At 40.1% G+C, this 22,254-nt stretch overlaps 1 protein-coding gene across 16 annotated transcripts; it reads left to right on the top strand.

The window, feature by feature from the left end:
* The first annotated feature begins 5,161 nt into the window (after positions 1-5,161).
* Positions 5,162-21,990, top strand: LOC6038645 (protein spaetzle). 16 transcript variants are annotated; one of them, XM_038253774.1, is made up of 7 exons: positions 5,162-5,339; positions 8,487-8,720; positions 17,883-17,909; positions 18,761-18,967; positions 19,160-19,376; positions 21,106-21,484; positions 21,553-21,990. In XM_038253774.1, exons 2-7 carry the CDS (start codon positions 8,601-8,603, stop codon positions 21,746-21,748), a joined length of 1,146 nt encoding a protein of 381 aa, XP_038109702.1. In that variant the 5' UTR covers positions 5,162-5,339; positions 8,487-8,600; the 3' UTR covers positions 21,749-21,990. The 16 variants fall into 16 exon arrangements, with proteins under 16 accessions (XP_038109702.1, XP_038109663.1, XP_038109632.1 ...); XM_038253735.1 differs by having other exon boundaries at positions 8,418-8,720; XM_038253704.1 differs by having other exon boundaries at positions 8,300-8,720.
* The last annotated feature ends 264 nt before the right edge of the window (positions 21,991-22,254 follow it).

Here is a 22,254-nt window from a genome sequence, read left to right as displayed (position 1 = left end):
CAGTCTTGGACTGCATTTGTGACCGGCATCTCCCCCTCGCTCAACACTAAAGAAATCTGGAGACGAATCAACACCTTCAGGAACGGCAATCGATCATCCATCAAACGCCTCACCACTCCGGATGGAGTCATTGACTCACCTGAGGAGTTCTGGTGGATCAGTTCTACCGGGTCTCCGCTGACGAATCACTCCACCCGGAGCATGTGGAGAAACGGAATACATCTAGATTCACCATCGACCACACGAAGCACGACGACTACTACAACCAAGTTTTCAGCATGGCCGAGCTGCGCTGGGCCATAAACCGAGGCAAAGGTTTGTCGGACGGTGTCGACAGAATCGGATACCCGATGCTGCAGCATCTCACGGAACCATTCGCAGAACTCCTCCTGTCGGTGATTAATGAGATTTGGTCCACTGGTGAGATTCCGGCCAGATGGAAGGAAGGCCTCGTGGTAGCAATCCCTAAGGCCAACAAGGACCCAACACAACCGGAAAATCTTCGTCCCATCACACTCGTTTCCTGCGTCGGGAAAACAATGGAACGCATGGCCAACCGACGGTTAGTCCAAATTTTGGAATCCAAGGGAGTTCTCGGTGAGAAGCAACACGGATTCCGCTCTGGACATGGTGTCGACACATACCTGGCGGACCTCGAGGAAGAACTTCATTCGGCGATCAATGAGGGAAAGCACACGGAGCTGGCCCTACTTGACCTCAGCAAGGCATACGATACCGCTTGGAGAGCTCCCGTGGTGGCGAGCCTCGCCAAATGGGGCATCGGCGGGAACATGGGCAGGTACGTGGAGAATTTTCTATCTGGAAGAACATTCCGAGTGGCGATCGGTGGGGCGCTCTCAACTCTGAGAGTCTTGGAAAACGGTGTCCCACAAGGGACGATCATAGCGGTAACGGCCTTCTTAATCCGCATGACCGAGGTGGAACCGTTCATCCCTGCCGGAGTAGAGGTCAAGCTATACGCGGACGACATACTCCTGATGACCTCAGGGAAGAAAGCCATGGAAGTCCGGAAAAAGGCGTAGAAAGCGGTTATTGCGGCGGAGACCTGGTCCACCCTCTACGGCTTCCAGTTGTCTGCCTCCAAGTCCCAGTTACTTCACGTGTGCAGGAAAAATCGCCACTCGGACATGCCCAATGTCTGTACTGACGATGGCCCGATGGAATCGGTGAAGTGTGGTACACTACTTGGCATCGCCTTTGACAGCCGCTTCCGCTTCTGGAAGCACATCGAGAATACCAAACGAAGTGTAGCGAGTCGAAACCGAGCTCTGGCCGTCCTTGGCGGCCATCTCGTTGCCGGAGCCCGTACTACACTCCTGATGGCCCAGCAGGCGCTCGTCCAGTCTAAGATTTTCTTCGGCTGGGGAGTCGTCAGCAGTGCCAGCAGCTCGAGGAGAAACCGTCTGGAGGCCTGCTACAACGCCGGCATCCGATCGGCATCAGGTGCCTTCAGATCCAGCCCCATCCCCGCTATCATGGCGGAAGCAGGTGTACTGCCCTTCCGCTACCAGGAAGTAATCAAAAAAGGGACGCAGGTACAAGCTCTGGCAGAACCAGGTGTTAAACGAGCCATATTCTCTCGAGCCCAGGAGAGGTTTGGTGAACTAACGAAGCTAGATCTCCCCGACGTTGCTAGAGTACTTCGAACCACAGACCGTGCCTGGAACGAACCACCACCCAAAATCGACTGGCGAATGCACGAGATGGTACGCGCCGGGGATAGCACCGCAAAGGTTGCGGCCGCCTTCGGCGAAATCGCACAAGATTACCTGTCGCACCGGAAGATTTTCACCGACGGCTCCCTGAAGGACGAGATAGTGGGAGCTGGTGTCGTGGACGGCGACACTCATTCCACATTCCGACTTCCAGAGCAATGTTCAGTTTTTCTGCGGAAGCACTCGCCATAGTGAAGGCGCTGGAAAACACACCGAACTATGACAGCCGCCTCGCCATTCTCTCAGACTCGCTCAGCGTCCTTGGAGCTGTGGAAAGCGGCTTCTCGAAACATCCTTGGGTGCAACAGATCGAACAGCTGATTAGCGGACGTGACGTCACTTTTATCTGGATCCCGGACACACCGGAATCTCCGGAAACGACCTGGCGGACGAAGCAGCAAAGCGGGCCAACGAACTCGACCCTGTCGACGCTCCGGTGCCTAAACAAGATCTGCTCCGATGGGCCCAGGAGAAAATCCGGGCGGCTTGGGATCAAGAGTGGTTCGGCTATAGGGACATGTCTCTTCGCCGGATCAAACCGACAACCACCGCAGGCAGATACCGTAGTGACCAAGAGGAACAGAGGGCGCTGACGACTCCGCATCGGTCACACGCGGCTCACGCACAGCGAGACCTTCAAAACCGGCGCCAAGTCCTGTTCAACCTGCGGCGTCCCTCTAACGGTGGCCCACATCCTGCTGGACTGCCGTAGATACGACGCCGAACGAAACAAGCACGAACTCGACTCCAACCTTGGGGTCGTACTTAGCAACACGGACAAAGAAGAGGACAAGCTGCTCTCGTTCCTTCGCGAGAGCGGCCTCTTTAAAGAGCTGTGAAGGATTCGCCAAGTGTCTACAAGACCCGGGGCCCCCCTAACCACAATTCGTTCGAGGCGTGGCATAGGTGTGGCATCCCCGGGCTTCTGACACGAAGCGGACTCTGGAAAGCACCAACAACGTCGGCAATGGTACACGAACTCCACGGGTCGGAAGACCCGGGGCCCCCCTAACCACAAGTCGTTCGAGGAGTGGCATAGGTGTGGCATCCCCGGGACCCCCCCCCCCCTAACCACAAGTCGTTCGAGGCGTGGCATAGGTGTGGCATCCCCGGGCTTCTGACACGAAGCGGAAGAGGACGCACAAAGGGGGAAAACCCCCCTGTTCCCTCGGACAAATACCAGCAGCACGGCCCAGTAGGCCCAGCGATGGAGGTGCCGCCAGCCACAAGTGGCCGAACGAACAGCAAACGATTGCCGAGCGAGCGCCGAACGGCGCCGAGAAGACGGATCACCGATTGTCAGCGAACCTTAGAATAACAAATTAAAAGTGAAATAGAATAATAAATGTACGCTAGGAGGGGCAGCGAATGACCGAAAGGTTAAAGCTGCCGGAAATAAAGAAATTAACAACAACAACGATCCTCGGTCCTAAGCTGGTCGTAGTACCTAAAAGGACCTAATAAAAATAATTTATGAGTAAAAAAAAAAACCTAGGTGATGCGAGCTGCAGTTCGCTTTACAAGGAGACAGTCATTTTAAGCGGACTTACCGGAGACCAAGTTGCCTAGAAATTTATAACTGGAAAAAGAACCAATTCCACCTGAACCTGATTCTCACCATCATGACAGCCGTCCAATAGGGTGCCCAGAAAAAATGACCCCTGCTCCACAAGCGGAAAACGGTTAATTGGGTTATTTTAAGCATCTGTGCAAATTTTGAGCGAAATTGGTTGTGATTAACCCATTGATACCTGAGCCTAATGTTGGTGAAAACAATGTTTTTCATACAAAAATGAGTTTTTTAAATCGCTAATAAATTTTCAGGATTAAGTTTTACAACTTTGGTATGTTGTACAAAGTTATAAAGCATTAAATTTTCAATAAGAATCTCACTTTTGGGAATATTTGGATGGGAGTAGCGCACCGTGCAGACCAAACCGTAAGAAAATGGGGTTTTCCATACATTTTTTCGATTTTTCCCATACAAACTTCACCTTCGAGTATCAATGGGTAAATGTTGACCGATTTTTCTCATATTTGGCCGGTGTCCTAAAATAGCCCAAAGAGCAATATTCAGCTTGTGGTGCGAGGTTTTGAGAAAAAGTCCCATATTCTGGGCACCCTACCGTTCATTTCCGGCCGCTCCCATCTCCACCGCACATCAGGGTCAATGAAGACGAGAACTGTTGATGCTCCTCCACTTTTTCAGAGTTTTAAGGTAAAATTTCCACGGTATCCTCATGTAAATTTCGCCAAGAGTTGGACGGACCACCCTAGGCGAGTGGTAACGAAAATTTCATCTAAACTTACTAAAGGAAATTTATGTTTCTTCGCGTTTAAATGCATTTTACAGAGATGATATTTTTTCCCCACCTTTATTATTGACTACAAACTTGAAAACAAAAACCACATTTCAAGCAGATCGGAGTCATCTTAAAACTGGTACAACAACAACAACATCTATTTTGACGATACATCAAGTTTGGAAATTATCGCACTAATATACTACACAGCAAAAAATCCGATGCTAAAATCGCATGCAAAAGCATGCACATCTCCTTCGTCAAAATAAACACTTACAAAAATTTCATCCGACGGGATTCAAACCCAGCACCAAAAGTACGGACTGGCGCCTTAGCCCACTCGGCCATCAGACCGATGAATAGCTACAAGGATAAACGCATATATGAGCTTGACATTTCGGTCAAGTAGGTTTCCCATACTGATGGGCTACATATTTCAGGGTGTAAAATCACATAAAATTGCATACAATAATGCAATATTAATTTTACACCCAGGCCTTTTACACGCAGCTGGATTACTACTTTTTCAGCTGTGTAGGCTGGAGAATGTGTCATAGACGGGAAGTGTTAACTTAAAAAAACGAAATGTTAAGTTTACATGCACCTTAATCAGCAAAAAAAAATTATTTAGCATTTAGCATTATTTATTAGAACAGATTTTACAAAAAAACCAAGCGTTTGCGAGAAACAGCGTGTCTTCTAATTTAATCACGTAACTCACCCACACACACACACACGCGCGCACGCTTGCATCCAAAGAGCGTACACTTGATCGAGAGAATAAGTGCCCTTATCAGTCGTTTTGGCGTCCAGCGCCACTCTCAGATTCCTCCAGAACATCAGAACGATCCGTAGTTTTTCGAAAGGTCATGGTTGTAACTGCAAAATAATATGTATCAGCAGAGACTGTAAAGACTGAGTGTTTGGGCAAATTATGTTCTATCATGCATAAATGAACCAACAATTTGATTGGTGGGTCAGTCTTGACTGTTGAAAACAAATATAAATAATTGAAAAAATCCACGCGGTCGTTGGAACGCCCAGCTGTTAAAATCTCTCAAGCTCTTCCAGTTTTCAAGCTCAGGATTCTCTCGCTTTCGTCGCTCCGAACTTGTACGATCGATCCGATCAGTCTCCTTCGTGAGCCGGCTGCGATCGGTTGTTCTCGTGTTAAGTCTTTTCCCACCCGTATCGTTTGTTCGATTCGCGAATCAAGTGTGCTCAAAGTAAACAAGCGGACCTAATCCGACAAGTGTGTTGAGTTGTCGGTGTCACCGTCGTCGTCGGCCAACTCGTCTTTGTAAATTGAGAGCTACTTTACTCGAAAGGTGCCTGAATGTGTGTTGGATTGAAACTTGGATGATCATTAGGGTGACACAAAAAAAATCCTCAGCGCTCATAACTTTAACTGTTCCCTGTGTAATATTAAGCATGTGGTTTAAAAAATTGTACATGCAGTATGTAATATATAAGTGTCTTTTTTTACAAAGGTGATGTGCATGGTATTGCGATTTATCAATTAGATTTTTTACTGTGTGGCACACGGCTGAAAGTGTTTTTCCGTAATTTATATTGAATAGTTTAAGTGCAACAATTATATTTCAGTCTCGATTTAATCTGCTTTTTGAGCCTATGAATAGTAGTAATTTATAAAAAAACAGTCGATATTTAAACAATATTTAATAATAATATATTTTTGAAAAGATTTGGTTTTTTGCGGCAACTTTGACCATATTTAAAGGGTGACGAGCGGGATTTCCCAGAATTTGCAATTTTTGAGCCTCTCGATTTCCGAGAAATTTGGTTGAGACTCCAAGAAATTTGGATACTTAAATTGAAGCAAAATAATTTAAAGTCAATCAGTGACATTAGATGAGTTATATTCTATACATAGAAAAAATGAGGCCATTTTAAAGTTCGATTCTAACAATGCTGCTTTGATTTACCAGTTCAGCTTACAAAAAAATTAAAATGCAGTTGCAGGTCAGGAATGATAAACCAAAGTCAAAGCAAACAAATCTTTTTCCTCAAGATATTTTATTATTTGGATGGCAAGTCATTTTATGTTGGTTTCGTATCGGCACCAATAATCAATTATTATTTTCGTATAACTCTGGCATTTCTTTGTTACGTTAAAGCCCGCCATATTCAGTTTAGTTGTTCTTTCAACAGTGAATAATCCTTCACTGCTTGTCAAGGGAGAAAAACCATTCAAATGATGCTTTGGATCCTTACTTTCCAATGTACCATACATCTTGATCCTGAAAATTAATGCAAAAGCTTTTGTTTATGTCTTGGGCAAAATAAAAAAAAAGTTTATGTGTACTAGGACTAACTACGACACAAAAAGATGTATTAAAAAAATTAAAAATCATTCTGAGTAAATTCAGAATGGATAAGTATAATTCAGTATTGAGTATTGAGTCCCAACAAGTCACTAAATTGAATTTTAACTCCAAGATTTGGAAAACTTTTTTTACAGGTAGGAAGCATTCCACAAAATTATTGAATTCTCGATATTAAACTGTGTGCATAATAACTAAGACTTAATGTTATCCAATTTATCAAAATGTTATAAATGGGTAATTCTCTACCAACTCGATTTTCGTCAAACTTTATCCTAAAGAGTAACCTTTGTCCCTGATCACGAATCCGAGGTCCGTTTTTTGATATCTCGTGACGGAGGGGCGGCCCCTTCCATTTTTGAACATGTGAAAAAAGAGGTGAATTCCCAAAAAAAAACGTAATTTTCATCGAAAAAAAAAACACTACAAAAGTTTTAAAAACTGTGCCATTGTCCGTAACTCGACTGTATTTTTTTGGAACATGTCATTTTAAGGGAAATTTAATGTACTTTTCGAATCGACATTGACCCAGAAGGGTAATTTTTTCATTTAGAACAAAATTTCGTGTTTTTTTGCAATAGAACATTGTTACACTTTAAAAAGTAACCCTGCAAATTTATTTGTTCTAAATGAAAAAAAAACCCAATGTAGATTTGAAAAGTTACCAAATTTTTAACGGTCGAGTAACGGAAAATGGCAGAGTTTATAAAATTTTTTAAGTGTTTTAGTGGCAGTGCTTGGCCGAATGGTTACGCTGTGCGCTTTGTAAGCGGATGATTCTGGGTTCGATTCCCATCTGCTGCAACCTTCCATCGGATGAGGAAGTAAAATGTCGGTCCCGGCCTTGGTTGTTAGGCCGTTAAGTCTTCCAGTTGTAGGAGTCGTCTCCATGCCATAAGTACAAACAACACACCAAACCAAACCTACTCCGGTGGAATCGCTGGCGGCGGTTGGACTGGCATCCGAAGGTCATCAGTTCAAACACTGGAGTGGAAGGTTCCTTGGAGTAGAAAGAGGTTTGGGTGCTCTCCCCATTCAAGCCTTCGGACTCCTAGGTTCAAGCAGAAACTTGCAATAGAGACCACAAAAGACCTGGGGGTCGTTAATGTGGATGGTTTGATTTTTTTGATTTTGAAGTGTTTTTTCGATGAAAGTTACGTTTTTCGGGATTCTGAGTACGCCATCAAATCAAAATTACATTTTAGATAAAAGTCCCTTTGACTCCAAATTTCTATCTCATCACCATTTCAGGCTGCAAATTATTGAAAAACACAACCCTTTTTTTCGCATGTTCAAAAATAGAAGGGGTCGTACCGCCCCTCCGTCACGTCTCCGATATCAAAAACAGACCTCGGATTCGTGATCAGGTACAAAAGTTATCTCTTAGGATAAAAATTCAGGCAAATCGAAGAGGGGTCGGGGCAACTGCTGTGTGAGTTGGGGGAGAATTACCCAAATCTATAATGCATCTTTAAAAAAAAGGTCAACACATAAATAATTTTGCCTAAAAACAAAAATTCCCGAGAAATTGCAATATTCAACTCAACTCTAAATCAATGTTTTTTGTGTTTCCTCTCAAAGTGTGTTGTTTTACATCTTAAGCTACAAATTCCATCTTATACTATAGTAAAACTTTTGAAAACAAGAAAAAATAAAAAAGAAATATGACTGGGAAAGACTCTGCACTGCAGAGTGATTGTTTTATTTTTTTCTCTCTTGTCACCCTAGTGATCACCTTACGAACACACTGATAGGTGCAGGTCGAGCCGGAGATCAGTTGCGACCGGACTGACCGGTATTCACTGATTAAGTGAGAGGCTAATTAGTGCTCGTCGCCTCTCATCGCAGTGTATTCCCAAGACCCGGTCAGTTTAGTCACCGTTGTGTTCTGATGGACTGTATTTATCGTTGATAGACACTAGCTTGTGTTGGATGGTATTTGTACTACACTAGTCGACCTAGTCTAAGTACGACGCATATTGCTGCTCAGCAGTCCTCGACGATGTGTTTGGAATAAAAATTTCGAAATTTAGCTGTAAAAGTGCGACCAATGACCAACGATTTGGTGCGAAAATGTGCAATGTGATGTCTCCCTCTGGCAGTGTCTTGTGAATTGTGGCACAAAATCAAAATAAAACTGAAGAAAGTGAAACATTTGCTGTGGAAGGGATAGGATAGTTGTTTGTGTGGAGTGTAACGGGTCATCCCCGGACTAGATGACAAAGGAAAAGGAAGAACCCGCAACGATGGTCCGGGGTGTCCCGTGGGCACTCTGGCTATCATCCGGGCTGGTGATAGCCCTGCTTCTCTTCAGTACGGTCATGCTGATGGTCACGGTAAGGTGCAGCACCTCATCTCGTTCTCATAACAGAATAATATTTGAGTAATTCTTATCAAGCGCATTTGTGTCCATCGTGTCTGACGGTGGGATTTTCCGTCCGTCCCGGACTGGACACAACTCAACCGTTCACAAACAGTGTAAAGTCGGAAGTTTGTGTTTAGACCTCCTAACGAAATCTCTTTCAACCTCTAAACAACACGATCCGACGCAAAATATCTCAATCCGGTCTGGGTCAAGCAGCATCAGGAACATCGTCCTACGAGCAACCTGCCAACAATTAAAAAGCATTATTTTCTGTTTTGAACTTTGTGTTGTTAGGGAATGGAATTTCCATAGATTGACGACGACGACCACTACAAACTTATCGTCGACGTCGGTTTTCGACAATGACCGTGACGCACCACGTAGACTTTAAAAACACTCAGTTGTGTAGAACAGGCATCACATTTAGCTACCGCATGAACCTGAAGAGCAAAATGCCAAAAATTAAACATTCCTCTTGTATCAGTTTGTAAATTTGTGCAGCATAGAACTGTTAAAAACATCGAATATTTTATTAACAGAAAAGCTCTACTTCATCTAAGATTATTAAATTATGTGGAAAATTAGATTAAGATTGAAGCAGTCGCTTGCATTTAGTTTCACTGTTAAGTTAATGCCGAAATGGTATATTCACCGTCCCAATCAATATCAGTGTTGAAGAGTTCATTATAGCACTAATGTGAATGCTGCAAAATCCAATTTCTCAGAACATGTATCAAAAAGTGACAGTTTTCGACATTTTGTTGGTTTTGAACTAGCCAAATACACGAACCCCAAACTAAAGTGTGAAAACAAACGAATCAGTTTTGAAATTCTATTTAAACGTGTTTTTCGAATTGCAGACACCATTTTTTGCCAATTTAAAAAAGGTATCTTTTTTGCAGACATTTTTTATTCATCAAATAAAACTCTTTAAAAATGTTTTCAAAGTGAAATATCTATGTGTAAAGTCATTTTGACTTTTGCCATATTCAATTCAATTCAATTCAGTTTATTACTGTAGTTTCTCGACTAACAGAAGTTTTGTAAGTGCAGTACAGAGTTTTTGAGATCCTTTCAGCTGTGTATAAGGCATTTATCACAATGGATGCAAATAAAGTTGGTTGTAAAGGAAACAGCAAACAGAAAAACAACTCGCAAAAAAAACTTTCATTTTTCTTTTGCCATATAAAAATCCACTTTTTCAAGAAATCCGTTTTTTCTCAGCAAGTTGTTTTTTTTTTATTTGGGACAATTAAACCAACAGTTCAGTGCATCTTTGTAAAACATTGATACACTTTTAAGAGTAACCCTGCAAAGTTACAGAAAAACGCGTAATTTAAAATGAAAAATTAATTTAATATCTAAAAGAATTTTTTTCAAGATATGTCAAGTTTTTGTAAAAGTTACATAAAACCGCCTCCTATGATTACACTGACTTACAAAAATTGACAAAAATGACTGCGCAGGCTCAACTCGAGGGGAAGCATGAAGTTTGGAGTCCCCAGAAACACGTGCATTTTGAATTTTTCAGAAATATTTCGTCTGGGTCGAATGGTTTTTCTCCAAACTTTGTATGGAGAATTAGGGCGGTTCGTCGCTGTTGCATACAATCGAAAAATTGCAATTGTAGCGAACAGCACTAATTCTCCATACAAACTTTGGAGAAAAAACCATTCGGCTCTGACAAAATGTTTTTCAAAAATTCAAAATGCACGTGTTTCTGGGACACCAAACTTAATGCTTCCCCTTTGTTGGTTGGTGTTACACTTATCCTGTCGTAAAACTTTTTTATATTATTCACAGTCAATAGTCAATGATCGATTATCCGAAGACCTTGGAAAAATTTCACTTCAAAATATTAAAGGAACAGATTTTTTTTAAACTTCGGACCACTTCGGATTTGTGCTCCCTAAACACGTTCTAATCGACAGAATTGAATTATAGTGAACTTTCTGCGAAACAAAAATTCTTTTTTGGTAAAAATGATATGAAATCATCTTAAGCGTATTCAGGGAGTCCAATTCTCTCGTACCTTAAGCAAGTTGAAGCGTTTCCCAAGTAACATTTTTTCCAAGAGTTCTACAAGAGCTCTTCAAGATAGCTACAGCATAGTAGTTTGGACCGCGGTAGGATAAAATTCTCTTCAAAACATCATTACTAACATCATTCTCTTCTTCAGGAGTTTGGAAGAGTACTTGAAGACCTACCGCGGTCCAAACTGCAATGCTGTAGCTATCTTGAACAGCTCTTGTAGAACTCCTGGAAAAAATGTTACTTGGGTTTACTAACATCAATTTCAGAAATGTCGAGTTGTATATTAATTGATGTTTTACATCTGTGTGTGTGTATGTGTGTGCAACCAACCAAACGGGACCATGCGGCCGCTGCTTACAAATTGAGTTGTTTCCATGTATTTTTAGATCTACATTCTATACATGCAAATAACTCGCATAGGCATTTGGAAGGTGTTAGCTCTGCCGAGCTTCGGTGACCCATTTCTACGCTGGCTAGCCGAGCGCGAGGTACTTCAGCTTTATCGACAAGCCCCGCCCTGAAGAACGTTTGCATCAATCGGATTCAAACGTTATTTAGAACTTCCGAACCCTTGTCAAATGGACAAGGACCCAGCGCGTATATAGTTAATACTAACAGTATTCCTAATTCCAGATATAGCTCACCAAGTCGCGATGGCCTAGTGGTTAGCATTTTTGCTTACCAATCCAAAGGACGGGGGATCGAACCCCGACTCGAGTGACTTTGATTTTTCGTTCATGTTCAGAGTTTCAAGATTCATATTTCCTATACTTTCTCGTTGGGAGCAGATGGGAATCGAACCCAGGACCATTCGCTTACAAAGCGAACACCGTAACCAGTCAGCCACGGCCGCTCATCAATTGATGTTTTACATCTGGGCTTAATAGAAAGAAATGTAAGAATTTTAAGAGCTTGAAGAGTATTGTAGCAAAAGTTCGTGGACTAATTCAAAAACATATTTATTTTGCAACGGAGTGTAAAAAGTTCCAAAAGCAAACACCAAGGCGAGACGTACTGTCGTCAAAGCTGCACACCATCATTGGAGGAGCTAGAAGCACTATTTTTGGAACGTTAAATCACGCACGGAACAACTTTGCACAAGTGTTTCGTTCGTTTTCTGTTACAGTTGGTTTGTTTTACACATTTTAGATACTTTAATCGGTTCGCTTGTGATAACACGTAATCACGCTAAAGTTTAAAATAAATATAGTTTAATGCAGCCCGATTTCTGCCGAATCTAAATTACGTGTTATTTGTCTGCACCCTCAAGCGATTAGTAACCACTCGAGCAATGTATTGATTAGATTTGTTTATGTTATGATGTCACTGTCAAGTTTTGTAATCAGTGGGAATCCATCGATTCTAGGCTTGATAGACGTTTGCTTTTTTTGCGTTAAAAGTACTTCAGTGTGCATTACTTTATAACCGGTAACAAGAGAATATTTTGAATAGTTATAATAGTTATGGTTATAATAACATTGACTACAAATCAAACAACCAAATTCCACCTTTTAACTGGCACTTGAAGAAATGTGTACATAAAGCTGGTTTAAATCCAACATTGCTTAAAAATGTCCGGATGTTTGAATTTTAAAACTATTCGAAACTTTCTCAAATGTATTATCTCCAACTTAATACGATACAAATTGATCTCACCTTTGTGCCTTTTAGAGTCTTCACACTTTGTTGTGACTTGCTGCCGAAAACCTGTTTTTCTACATTTCGGGGGAACCCCCCTTGAGCGTGCGTTCACCACATTGCGTCCTCAGATGCATATCATATTCATTCGATTGCTTACTATTTCTTATTCAATATTCCAGAACAGAAACAAAATCATAACTCATAGAATAATGAGAGCTACCTTGTCGAGTTGCTATTCCAACAGATGCATTGGTATTTGTCACAATAAAATTCCGTTGGTATGAAAATGAAGAATGATGCAACCCCTCTTACGAATACTACCGTGCGAGTATTAAAAGTGCTTTTAAACTAAATACCAACTCCGTCCATTCGATTATTATCATTGCCAGACAAACAGGGTTTCACTTTAGCTGGTAAAGAACTTCATTGAGGTGCAAAGTTAATTTGTTTGGATTAGCCAGCTAACGACAACGAACGTAGTGTTTTGTGAGTGTGTTAGTCAGGTGGTATAATTTATGTAGGTGCACGATCTGCTCCAGTCTCCGGTGCTTAAGCGATGCCACTGAGAGTGAATTTGAATAATAATTGACTGATTGAAATTCTCCTGTTACGTTGTTTGAGGAGGGCGAGTTATAATCCAGCATTTGTGGGAATTTTCGGATGGATGTCAAAAAATCCCCGCTAAAGTAGTTTGTTTACACTGCAATGTAGCTATTTATAGAAGGAAACATTTGTTAGGATTGTCTAGCAACTTGCTGACGGAAACTTCTTTACTCTTTACTCTTTACTCTTTACTCTTTACTCTTTACTCTTTACTCTTTACTCTTTACTCTTTACTCTTTACTCTTTACTCTTTACTCTTTACTCTTTACTCTTTACTCTTTACTCTTTACTCTTTACTCTTTACTCTTTACTCTTTACTCTTTACTCTTTACTCTTTACTCTTTACTCTTTACTCTTTACTCTTTACTCTTTACTCTTTACTCTTTACTCTTTACTCTTTACTCTTTACTCTTTACTCTTTACTCTTTACTCTTTACTCTTTACTCTTTACGCTTTACTCTTTACTCTTTACTCTTTACTCTTTACGCTTTACTCTTTACTCGTAGAATTTTACTTTTTAATTGAGAGAAAATTATAGTTAATCCCGTTGTGTAGAAAAATAATAATCACAATTGTGGCTCTGATTGCTCCTTTTAATTTGCGTGAGAGAGCTCTATTTCCGGACATGGCTGCAATATCAAATTTAGCGCAACATTCAGCGTATGATTGATAGCAGAACGCTGAACGCTTGAATTGGTGGAAATTTCGTATCACGCTCACTACACACGATAGCTGTGACGTCATTGTGGTTTTCCGGATTGTGCGGTTCCGATGGATTCGTGCCCCGTCGAATGTAGACCAGTGGTCACTTTGTTGTTTAGAAGTTCAGATTGACTGAGCCAGATAACTTTGCAAGTGTTGAACATATGAAATGAGTCATTGTTTTCTTCGGCATTGTTGGCTGTCAGAGTCATTTACGATTGCGCACAATAATGCAATCGTGCTTGCTACCTTGTGGGTGAAGGCTTTTAAAACAAAACAAAAAGACATAACGTTAAAAACACGAATAATTTGAAAAAAATACTACTTTTCAAAAAAATTCGTGAATTTCTTATCTGAAAAAATAGAAATAAAATTTTATTTTATTTGCAAAATAACGATTTGGTATTTAACATACAATAATATCCAACAGCTTCAAACCACTAAAAATATATTTGCCAGGGGACAATATTTAAACATTATCAACAATGGATAATTTTTTAAAAGCATTAAGAACAGTCTTTTTGATAAGATAAACCTAGAAGGTATTGACGGAAACTTGTTTGGTTCACTAATCCTTAATGCCTTATTTTATCCATTCTCTAAATCTCTGCAGCTGAATAGTGATTGGAAAGGAGCGCAGTACAGTTTCCTGATCTGAGAGAGTAAAAACTGAAGACAAAGTGGATAGCGTTAGCACGCCACCGGTTAAATTGCCACCGTTTATCATTCTTTCAATTACTTTCAGTTGATGTCTTCCAGCTTGAAGGGTGCCATAAAGTCAGTGACTGCAACAGTTTGTGTGGTTTTGCTGTTGGTTTCTGGTTTCCGGAAGGAATTTAATTATGTTATGTATGAAATACTTTTTTCCAAAATGATTTAAAATATACACGCAGAACAATATTTTGTACGACCAGCCTGTACGAAGTTTGATGCAACAAAATTTTTGTTGAATATAACTAATAAAATTTTGCGTTGAAACAAACCTTGATTTTCTCAACTCTATAAAATTCTATTGCTATTTTGAAAAAAGTTGCTTTGACGTTTAGTGTTGATTCAACAAAAATCTGGATTTTCAAATCAACAATGCCTTATGTTTCTACGTGTAAAGATCATTTAAACAAAGGGGGTTTCTTCAAAACTATGTCACCTGCTCAGTTAAACTTTCTGTTCCATTTTAAATCTTTTGTCAATTTCCACAAAAAAAAACACACAAGTCACACCACATGTATCGTATATATACTTGCGTCCAATTCAACACCGCTAATAAATATCAATGAAACATAAAGCCTTCGCCAGCACCATTTTGCAAACAAGTTTCGACGCACGTTTTCCATGCCATTAGCTGCTTTATGTGTTACACAGTTTCAGAACCATAACAGTCCTGGGAGGTGAGTGGGCCGTTGAACCATATTCCAAGTGGCATCATTTTCCGATGCCTCGTTCTGCTTTCACCAGCTGATTTTACAAGGCTTGCCAGTTTTGCTGCTCACAAGGAAAGATTCTTCAAAAAGGTGCCATAATGAGGGATCGGTCTTAGCAACGATGTAACAGAGGCCATAAACTGCTCTGAGACGGTTGTAGGGTGATCAATTTTTTTCAGAATTTAGTAAAAATAAAAATGAAATCAAAAATTTATTTTGAAATAGAGGAAAAAATCAACTCGTGACAAAATTGGTAGGCTAGAAATTTTGACAGGTGTGATTTTCATAAATTATTCGCCTCCTTTTCTCTGGGAAAAATGTAGCTGTCAAACTAAGCAAACTGTTAAAGTCACTCACAATATGAACTTTGAGTGATTTGAGTTCAATTCTGACATCACGATTTTCTCTTCTATTTCGTAGAGACTACTTACTTTACCTTTCATTCTCGAACGACGATACGGCCTACTGATCAGTAGTGCGGTGCCTGTGGGGACGCGCAGTCCTGTTTTTTCGCGTTATTTTCCGTCTCTTTTGTGTCGCTGTTCGAGTCCATGTGGTGATTGGTCATTATAATTAAACAATGGCATCAGTAGTGCGGTTCTTGTGAGGATGCGCAGTCCTGCTTTTTCGTGTTATTTTCGTCTCTTTTGTGTCGCTATTTGTGTGCATGGGGTGATTGGTTTTCTTCTTCTTCTTTTTTCATTTTTTTTAGTTCGCGCGTTCGTTGGCCGATGAGTTTTTGTTCTCTTTGTATAGTTTACGATAGAAACGATCCGATTTTTTGTTTTTTGAGACAAGCAAGTCGTATTGCTGGATTAAGTCCTTTCCATATCATCGAGGATCGGAAGGCACGTCGACGAATATGTTTTAAGGCTCATGTTATATAATAATTTTAATAAATGAAGCCCTTCCTACATCACCGTTGATCGGAAGGCACGCCGACGGAGAGTTTCTGGAGAATCGCGATCGAATTAATACTATATTTAAATCCCTAGATAGCTATCTTTCCGCAGCCGGCTGCCTAAGATTTTTAAAATTTCAACCGATAAACAAATTGCTTATGGTCTCATGTGATACTTTGTCGGAGATGCAGCCGATTTAGCGGTCCCATCACTCAAGTATCGACTAACATTCCCATCCACTTCCCCGTGTCTTACCTCTGGTCGTGGCCGGCGTCGGTATTGAGCAGCACGGACCTTTGAAAATTGCAAAGGGGTGATGATTGGTTCCTACTTTTCATCTGTGGTCCACGGAGCAATGTTTGGGGGTCCTGGTCAATAACGTAGTAGCAGCTACGGGTAGACACCAATGCTATTCTCGAACGACGATACGGCCTACTTTTCTCTATCAAAAACAACAGAATTTAAAAAAGGTAATACTTTCTAGATAAATTAGTATTTTAGGACGCCCAATCCACCGATGCACCGCGATGGCTCCAGGTACTTTGTCTATATAACGACTAAATAGTTATACTTTTCAGCACTGAAATGGATGCTGAAAAGTTAAATTTTTAGAAACAAAAAGTTTTTATTTTCTTTTTCACAGAAAGGTATCCACCACGATTCACCGCGATCAATTTTTGACAGTTCGACGCCAACGAATTATTTCAAGAAAAATTACCGCGGTTAACCAAAATCAAATCAATAATGCACCTCCAGTTTAAATTTTCAAAAAATATTATATCATATCTCGGAATCCTGTTAATAAACTCCTCCCATTTTTCAAAGGATGTTTGAATAAACCCAAACATGCTCGAAAATTATTTTAAACGCAGGGGAATATATTTTAAATGTAGCTGGTTCCACTTGCATTCCCATTGAAATTTTGAAAAAAATGGGAGTGGGGAATGACACAAACTTTTGAAAATATTTCTACCACCCTTAAACGAAATTTAAAAAAAAGTTAATGCATTGCAAACCCTATAGAATTATTTGAGAGCCTAATACGAGAAAAAAATGTTTCCTTCTCTTCCGGAAAAAAATCCGAGCTGACTTCCTCATCCATACCTAATTGAGGTTCAGGACACTTGGCTGGTGTTTTCTTCACCATTTGCATTCCAAGAGGTATCAAGCCATATTCACATATGGTTCCAAGAAATTTATGGCTATTGGCCAAACTGTCGTCGTCTTCCTCAACTCCAGTGGTGCACAAAGGTAAACCTGGCCGTTCTGGGAGGACACCAGAAAAAAGAGTAGCACCGCGCCATCCAACACAGGACATAAATCTCAGGTTCGCTCCAAGTTTGCTACATTTCTACGAGGACATAGAGCCACTTTTAATGATCATTAATATGAATTCTCCAAGCGCCACCCAGCTCTGGCGTGTGTTAGCTCAGGGGACTTTGCATACATGTTGGCTATGGCACCAGCAAGCGGCACCGCGAAAGTGCACACATTTTGCAGCTGCATCAGCTGCAATCGCACGCGACTGCTGCTCTGCAGTAACATTAAATTATCGGCGGGTGAAACCGAAGAAACGGCAGTCGGTGCAAGTGTGGTGTGGATCTCAGGAAAGGATAACGTTTGCCACGCGTTCCTGGGGACAAAGTACGCGAACAGAAAAAAAACTAATCATATTTTTTTCCGAGAACTAGCGAATAACTCTTTGATCATGTGTACTTTATGTCCCGCATGTGAAACTTTAAATTATACTTTATCAGATTTTATAAACCAGCATTAAAACTTATGATTTCTTTTTTTATTTCATGTAAACATCGTGATCGCATGATCTAGATGTACTCCGGAGTTGCGTGCTCAAAGGTAAATTGTTATATTATTTTATAATTTGTAGAAATTCCATGAGAAATAATAACAACAAAAATCCTGAAATTAACAGCAATCCAAAAATTCGATCTTTATTCAAAATTAGACCATTTTTAGTTTAAGTCGAATGAAAACTTTTTTTCAAAATTTAAGTTTCTTAAATAAACCAGAAATAATAAGATACAATTCAATTTTAAAGCTTGTGTGTTCTTTTATGTTTTGTACAAGACAGTACAAAAATTCTAGAGAGCAAACAAACATAAATTAGTAATTTTCATTTTTTCTAATATAACCATTATAGAATGTAGTTCAAAAACATTAAACCATTAGCTAAATCCTTCATTTCATATTGTAAATAAAGATAAAGCAACAAACAAAACCTTTAAAACGTCTACAATCGTCGTCATCGTTTCTCTGATAACATATTGTAATTATTATCATTAGTAAAAAAATGATTGACAATTTCATAACATTGAGACTTGTATAAATGTTGTGGGAAAACTTCTGAATGCATAAATTAAAAGGCATCTTTGGATCTACAGCGTTCCTACAGGTACATTGAAAGAAAGGAAGGTACAACGAAAGAATTACATATCATTTCGGAATCATTATCATATATGATATTATCATTTAATCATTAGAGGTGTTAAACATATTTTTTTAATATTTGGGATGATTGGTCAAAACATAATTGAAGAAATAACGTACAACAACTAAATGCTTCGAGCAAAGAATTTATTATTTTATCTCTTTTTATTCTACTATTTAAAAAGATACATCTATCCTAAACTCAAACATAAATTGCTTACCTTACCTTGATTGATGTATTTTTTCCTATTTACATTCAGCCCACAGATTCCACATCAGAGTTCCGGCCCCTGGTGCGGCTACGGTCCACAACTACCGTGAGCGACGAGCCATCCGATACGGCCACCGATGAGGAGGTGCAGCAGAAAATCTCCGAGCTATTCAAACGTAAGGGATATTCCAACCCAGACCCCGATCCGGAGGATCAACTACTTGAGGAGTCCGGCTCTCAGATTGAAGCTAGAATAGTAGGTTTTGCAATGTCTCACGTTGTTAGATTATTTCCACTCTTTCTGGAAAGTGTAGTGAAGAATTTACAGATCTAGAACCATACAACATTCGAAAATTGTCCGCAAAAGTGACTTTCCTGCTTCAGCACATTTTCCCTGAAAGGTGGATTCCAGATCGAGGCAAATTTTGAGTAACTTTTCCGCGAGCAGGATCCTCCTAGGCGTCGACGAACGCGGCGGCCGCTGCAAAAGATCGGCAAGGATTTTGACGCAAGCCAGTCGTACGTGATCAAGCACGCCAACGGGACGATCACCTACGTCTTTCCCAAGGAGGTTCTGAAGGGAAATGGCAACGCCCAACTGGTGGCCGATACCACTTCAGAGGACAGCAAGAAAGCGGCTGAGGAAAACGTCGTGCGGTATCGAAGTAGGAAAAGCCTCCGTGGCGATTGTAGTATGAAGTGCTCTAGTTTTAGGCATTAGGGGGAAATTGGTTGTAGAGATTTTGTTTGGTTGTGCATTGGTATTAGACAAAAACGTTGTAAAATTGCTTTACTAACACATAAAATCACAAAAAAAACTCATCAAATCTGCATATTCCCAGTGCAAACGACGGAACAACATAGCGTCGTTTACTAAAATCGCCATAAATTTATAATCTCTTCAGTAATTTTGAGTTTTTGACCCAGAAGGAGGGTAACCGTATAAATAAGAGCAACACATGTCTCATGGTGAGAAACATTGGAAAGTGATAAACATTGAATAAAGAAGATATTTTGCGAAAAATTCCCCGGCGGAATACAGTGCACAATTTTTTCGCAAAATATCTTCTTTATTCAATGTTTATCACTTTCCAATGTTTCTCACCATGAGACATGTGTTGCTCTAATCTAAATTATAATCTCTTATTTTTGAGTTTGAATTCTACCACTTTGGAGAAGAACTAAGTAAAAATCCAGAATAATTTTTTTTAGAAGACTCAGGTAAATCGAGTATGGACTTTAAAACCCATGATCGGATGAATGTCTCAAATGCAACAGCAAGTTTTGAAAAAAAAAACAGAGTGTAAATGTCACATCTATTAAGCAATATTGTATCTCTCGCGACAAAATGTTTTTACTTTAATTTTGTAAAATTACTGTATATTTTGAGCTATTGCCTTCTTCACTATACCCCTCAAATATTGAAGATCTGAAAATGTCTAAAATACACTTTGAGATATTCTGACAAAAACAATGTACATCATGTGACCTAACGTTGAATGCGTAATCAAATAAACTATCCAACGAGTCCAAAAGATTGAAGATCTGACAACCAAAAGTTATGAGTCTTGGATCATCTTAAGCAACCATGCGCACCCACGATTATCGAAGAAGATAGCAAAAATGAAGAGGTGCGCATGGTTGTTTGTAAAAGGGTTCGCAATGTTGCCTAAAATTATTCCATAGCATTTGTACCCAAATTTTCAATTTTAGGTAATTTATAAACATTCAATTTAGCGTGTTCAAGGGTCCCAATTCTTTCTTACTTTGACGAAACTGAAACTATTTACACCACCTCAAAAATGTCGAGTTGTTTAATCATCGAAAATGATTTGAGCGCAAACAGTTCTGGTTCTCACGGATCGCTGAACTGCAGAAACGAAATTTACTTAAATTTTATGGGAAGATTTTCATGTTATGTCGAACAGCGCCAAATATTTTCTTTTAGTTTTTCAATTATAAATCAAGTACTGTTGATATTTTATTTGAAAAACATTTTAAGCAGTTTAATTATTTTTCTGTCAGAAGAACGAATCAAAAATAAATAAAATCCTTATAATAGAAGTTACGCTTACAACAACCCACCCTAAATCCCTGAAAAGTAATGGTCACTGGCAAATTCATATAATAATGGACTAACATTAGCTTAATTGCATGCAACTACTGTATACGACTATTTATATAATATGGATATTACACCCTGTAAATTTTTCACTTATGATCTAATCAACATTAGCCTAGTATCCTACCTAATCTCTGAGTCGGTATTTCCAGTACAGATGTATGTAAGCCTAAGTAACAGGTGTTACGTCCATTATTGATTGGTTTAAATTGAAATGCAGTCAAAAGTTCAATTTAGGCTTACATATTGTCCATATTGTGTCCATATTCTAGCGCCCAGTTCCAACTCAAGCGATATTGTCTTTCCCTCCGACTCAGAACCACCAACTTCGGACCAAGTGACACCGCAGAAGAAGGAATCGTGCAGTCCGGAATTTCCGATCTGCAACAACGTGGACAACTATCCGCACAACAAGATCAACGACATTGTCGCAAAATACAAGCAGCAGTACGCCGGCGTTTTCGGCGAAGACGTTGTGGTACCCGAGGGAGACGCACTGGTGACCCGGTTCGATACTTCCAACGATAGACCACTTTGCTATTCAGTAGAGCGGTTGATTCACCCACAGGAGGGCTTCACGAAGGATAAGATAAACTTGACCATAGTCAACACCAAGGAGTACAAACAAGGAGTTCGGGTGGAACTGTGCAGGTAAATAAGGCTTTAAAGTAAATTGTGTACCAGTCGCCCAGGATTCATCGATGACTTTTCCATTTCAGTAACCCTGCCCAAACGTGCAACGAGCTCGACGGGCTAATGGGGCAATATAGGACCGAATGCAAACAGCTGTACCACTACCGGACGCTGCTGGCCGTTCATCCCAAAACCGGAGAGCTGTACAAAGAATCGTTCAAACTTCCTTCCTGCTGCAAATGTGTGATAAAACCCCTTACTTTGCTCAGCGATGGCAAATAAGCACGCTTAAAATTACGTGCGGATGAATCCGCACAAGTAAAATTCACAAATTCAGGACATCGCGATATTAAACCATTGACAAAAGCTTACAAATTGCTTTTACTCAGAATGCGTGATCGCACTAATTGACTAAGTGGCAACCTGTAATGCTGCGTGTACATTCTCATCAAATCGAATACGCCATAATGTGTAGTTGTTTGCTCTTAAAAATAATATGTAATAAAGTTTGTATTTTATAGTAATTAGGAATCAATGACTTCAGAAAGAAATTCATCAGTTGAATGAAAACAAACCATTGATTTCAATACGTAAAACAATCATATTCAAAGTTGTACAGTGACTTTTAAATAACACTTCCCTTATCGTCAGAGGAGACGGAACGACTGAGTGAATTTAGCACTTTGCTAGATGCTGTCAGTTTCTTGTTCGAGTAATGTGAAACTTTTGTGCGCATGGTCGAGAATTTGAATTGCCAGAAAGGGACCGATATTTATTCATTGAAACAG

Source organism: Culex quinquefasciatus, chromosome 1, assembly GCF_015732765.1.
Source record: "Culex quinquefasciatus strain JHB chromosome 1, VPISU_Cqui_1.0_pri_paternal, whole genome shotgun sequence".
Taxonomy (NCBI): Eukaryota; Metazoa; Arthropoda; class Insecta; order Diptera; family Culicidae; genus Culex; species Culex quinquefasciatus.
The sequence above is the reverse complement of the archived record's forward strand: the minus strand, read 5'-3'. Positions and strand labels throughout refer to the sequence as shown.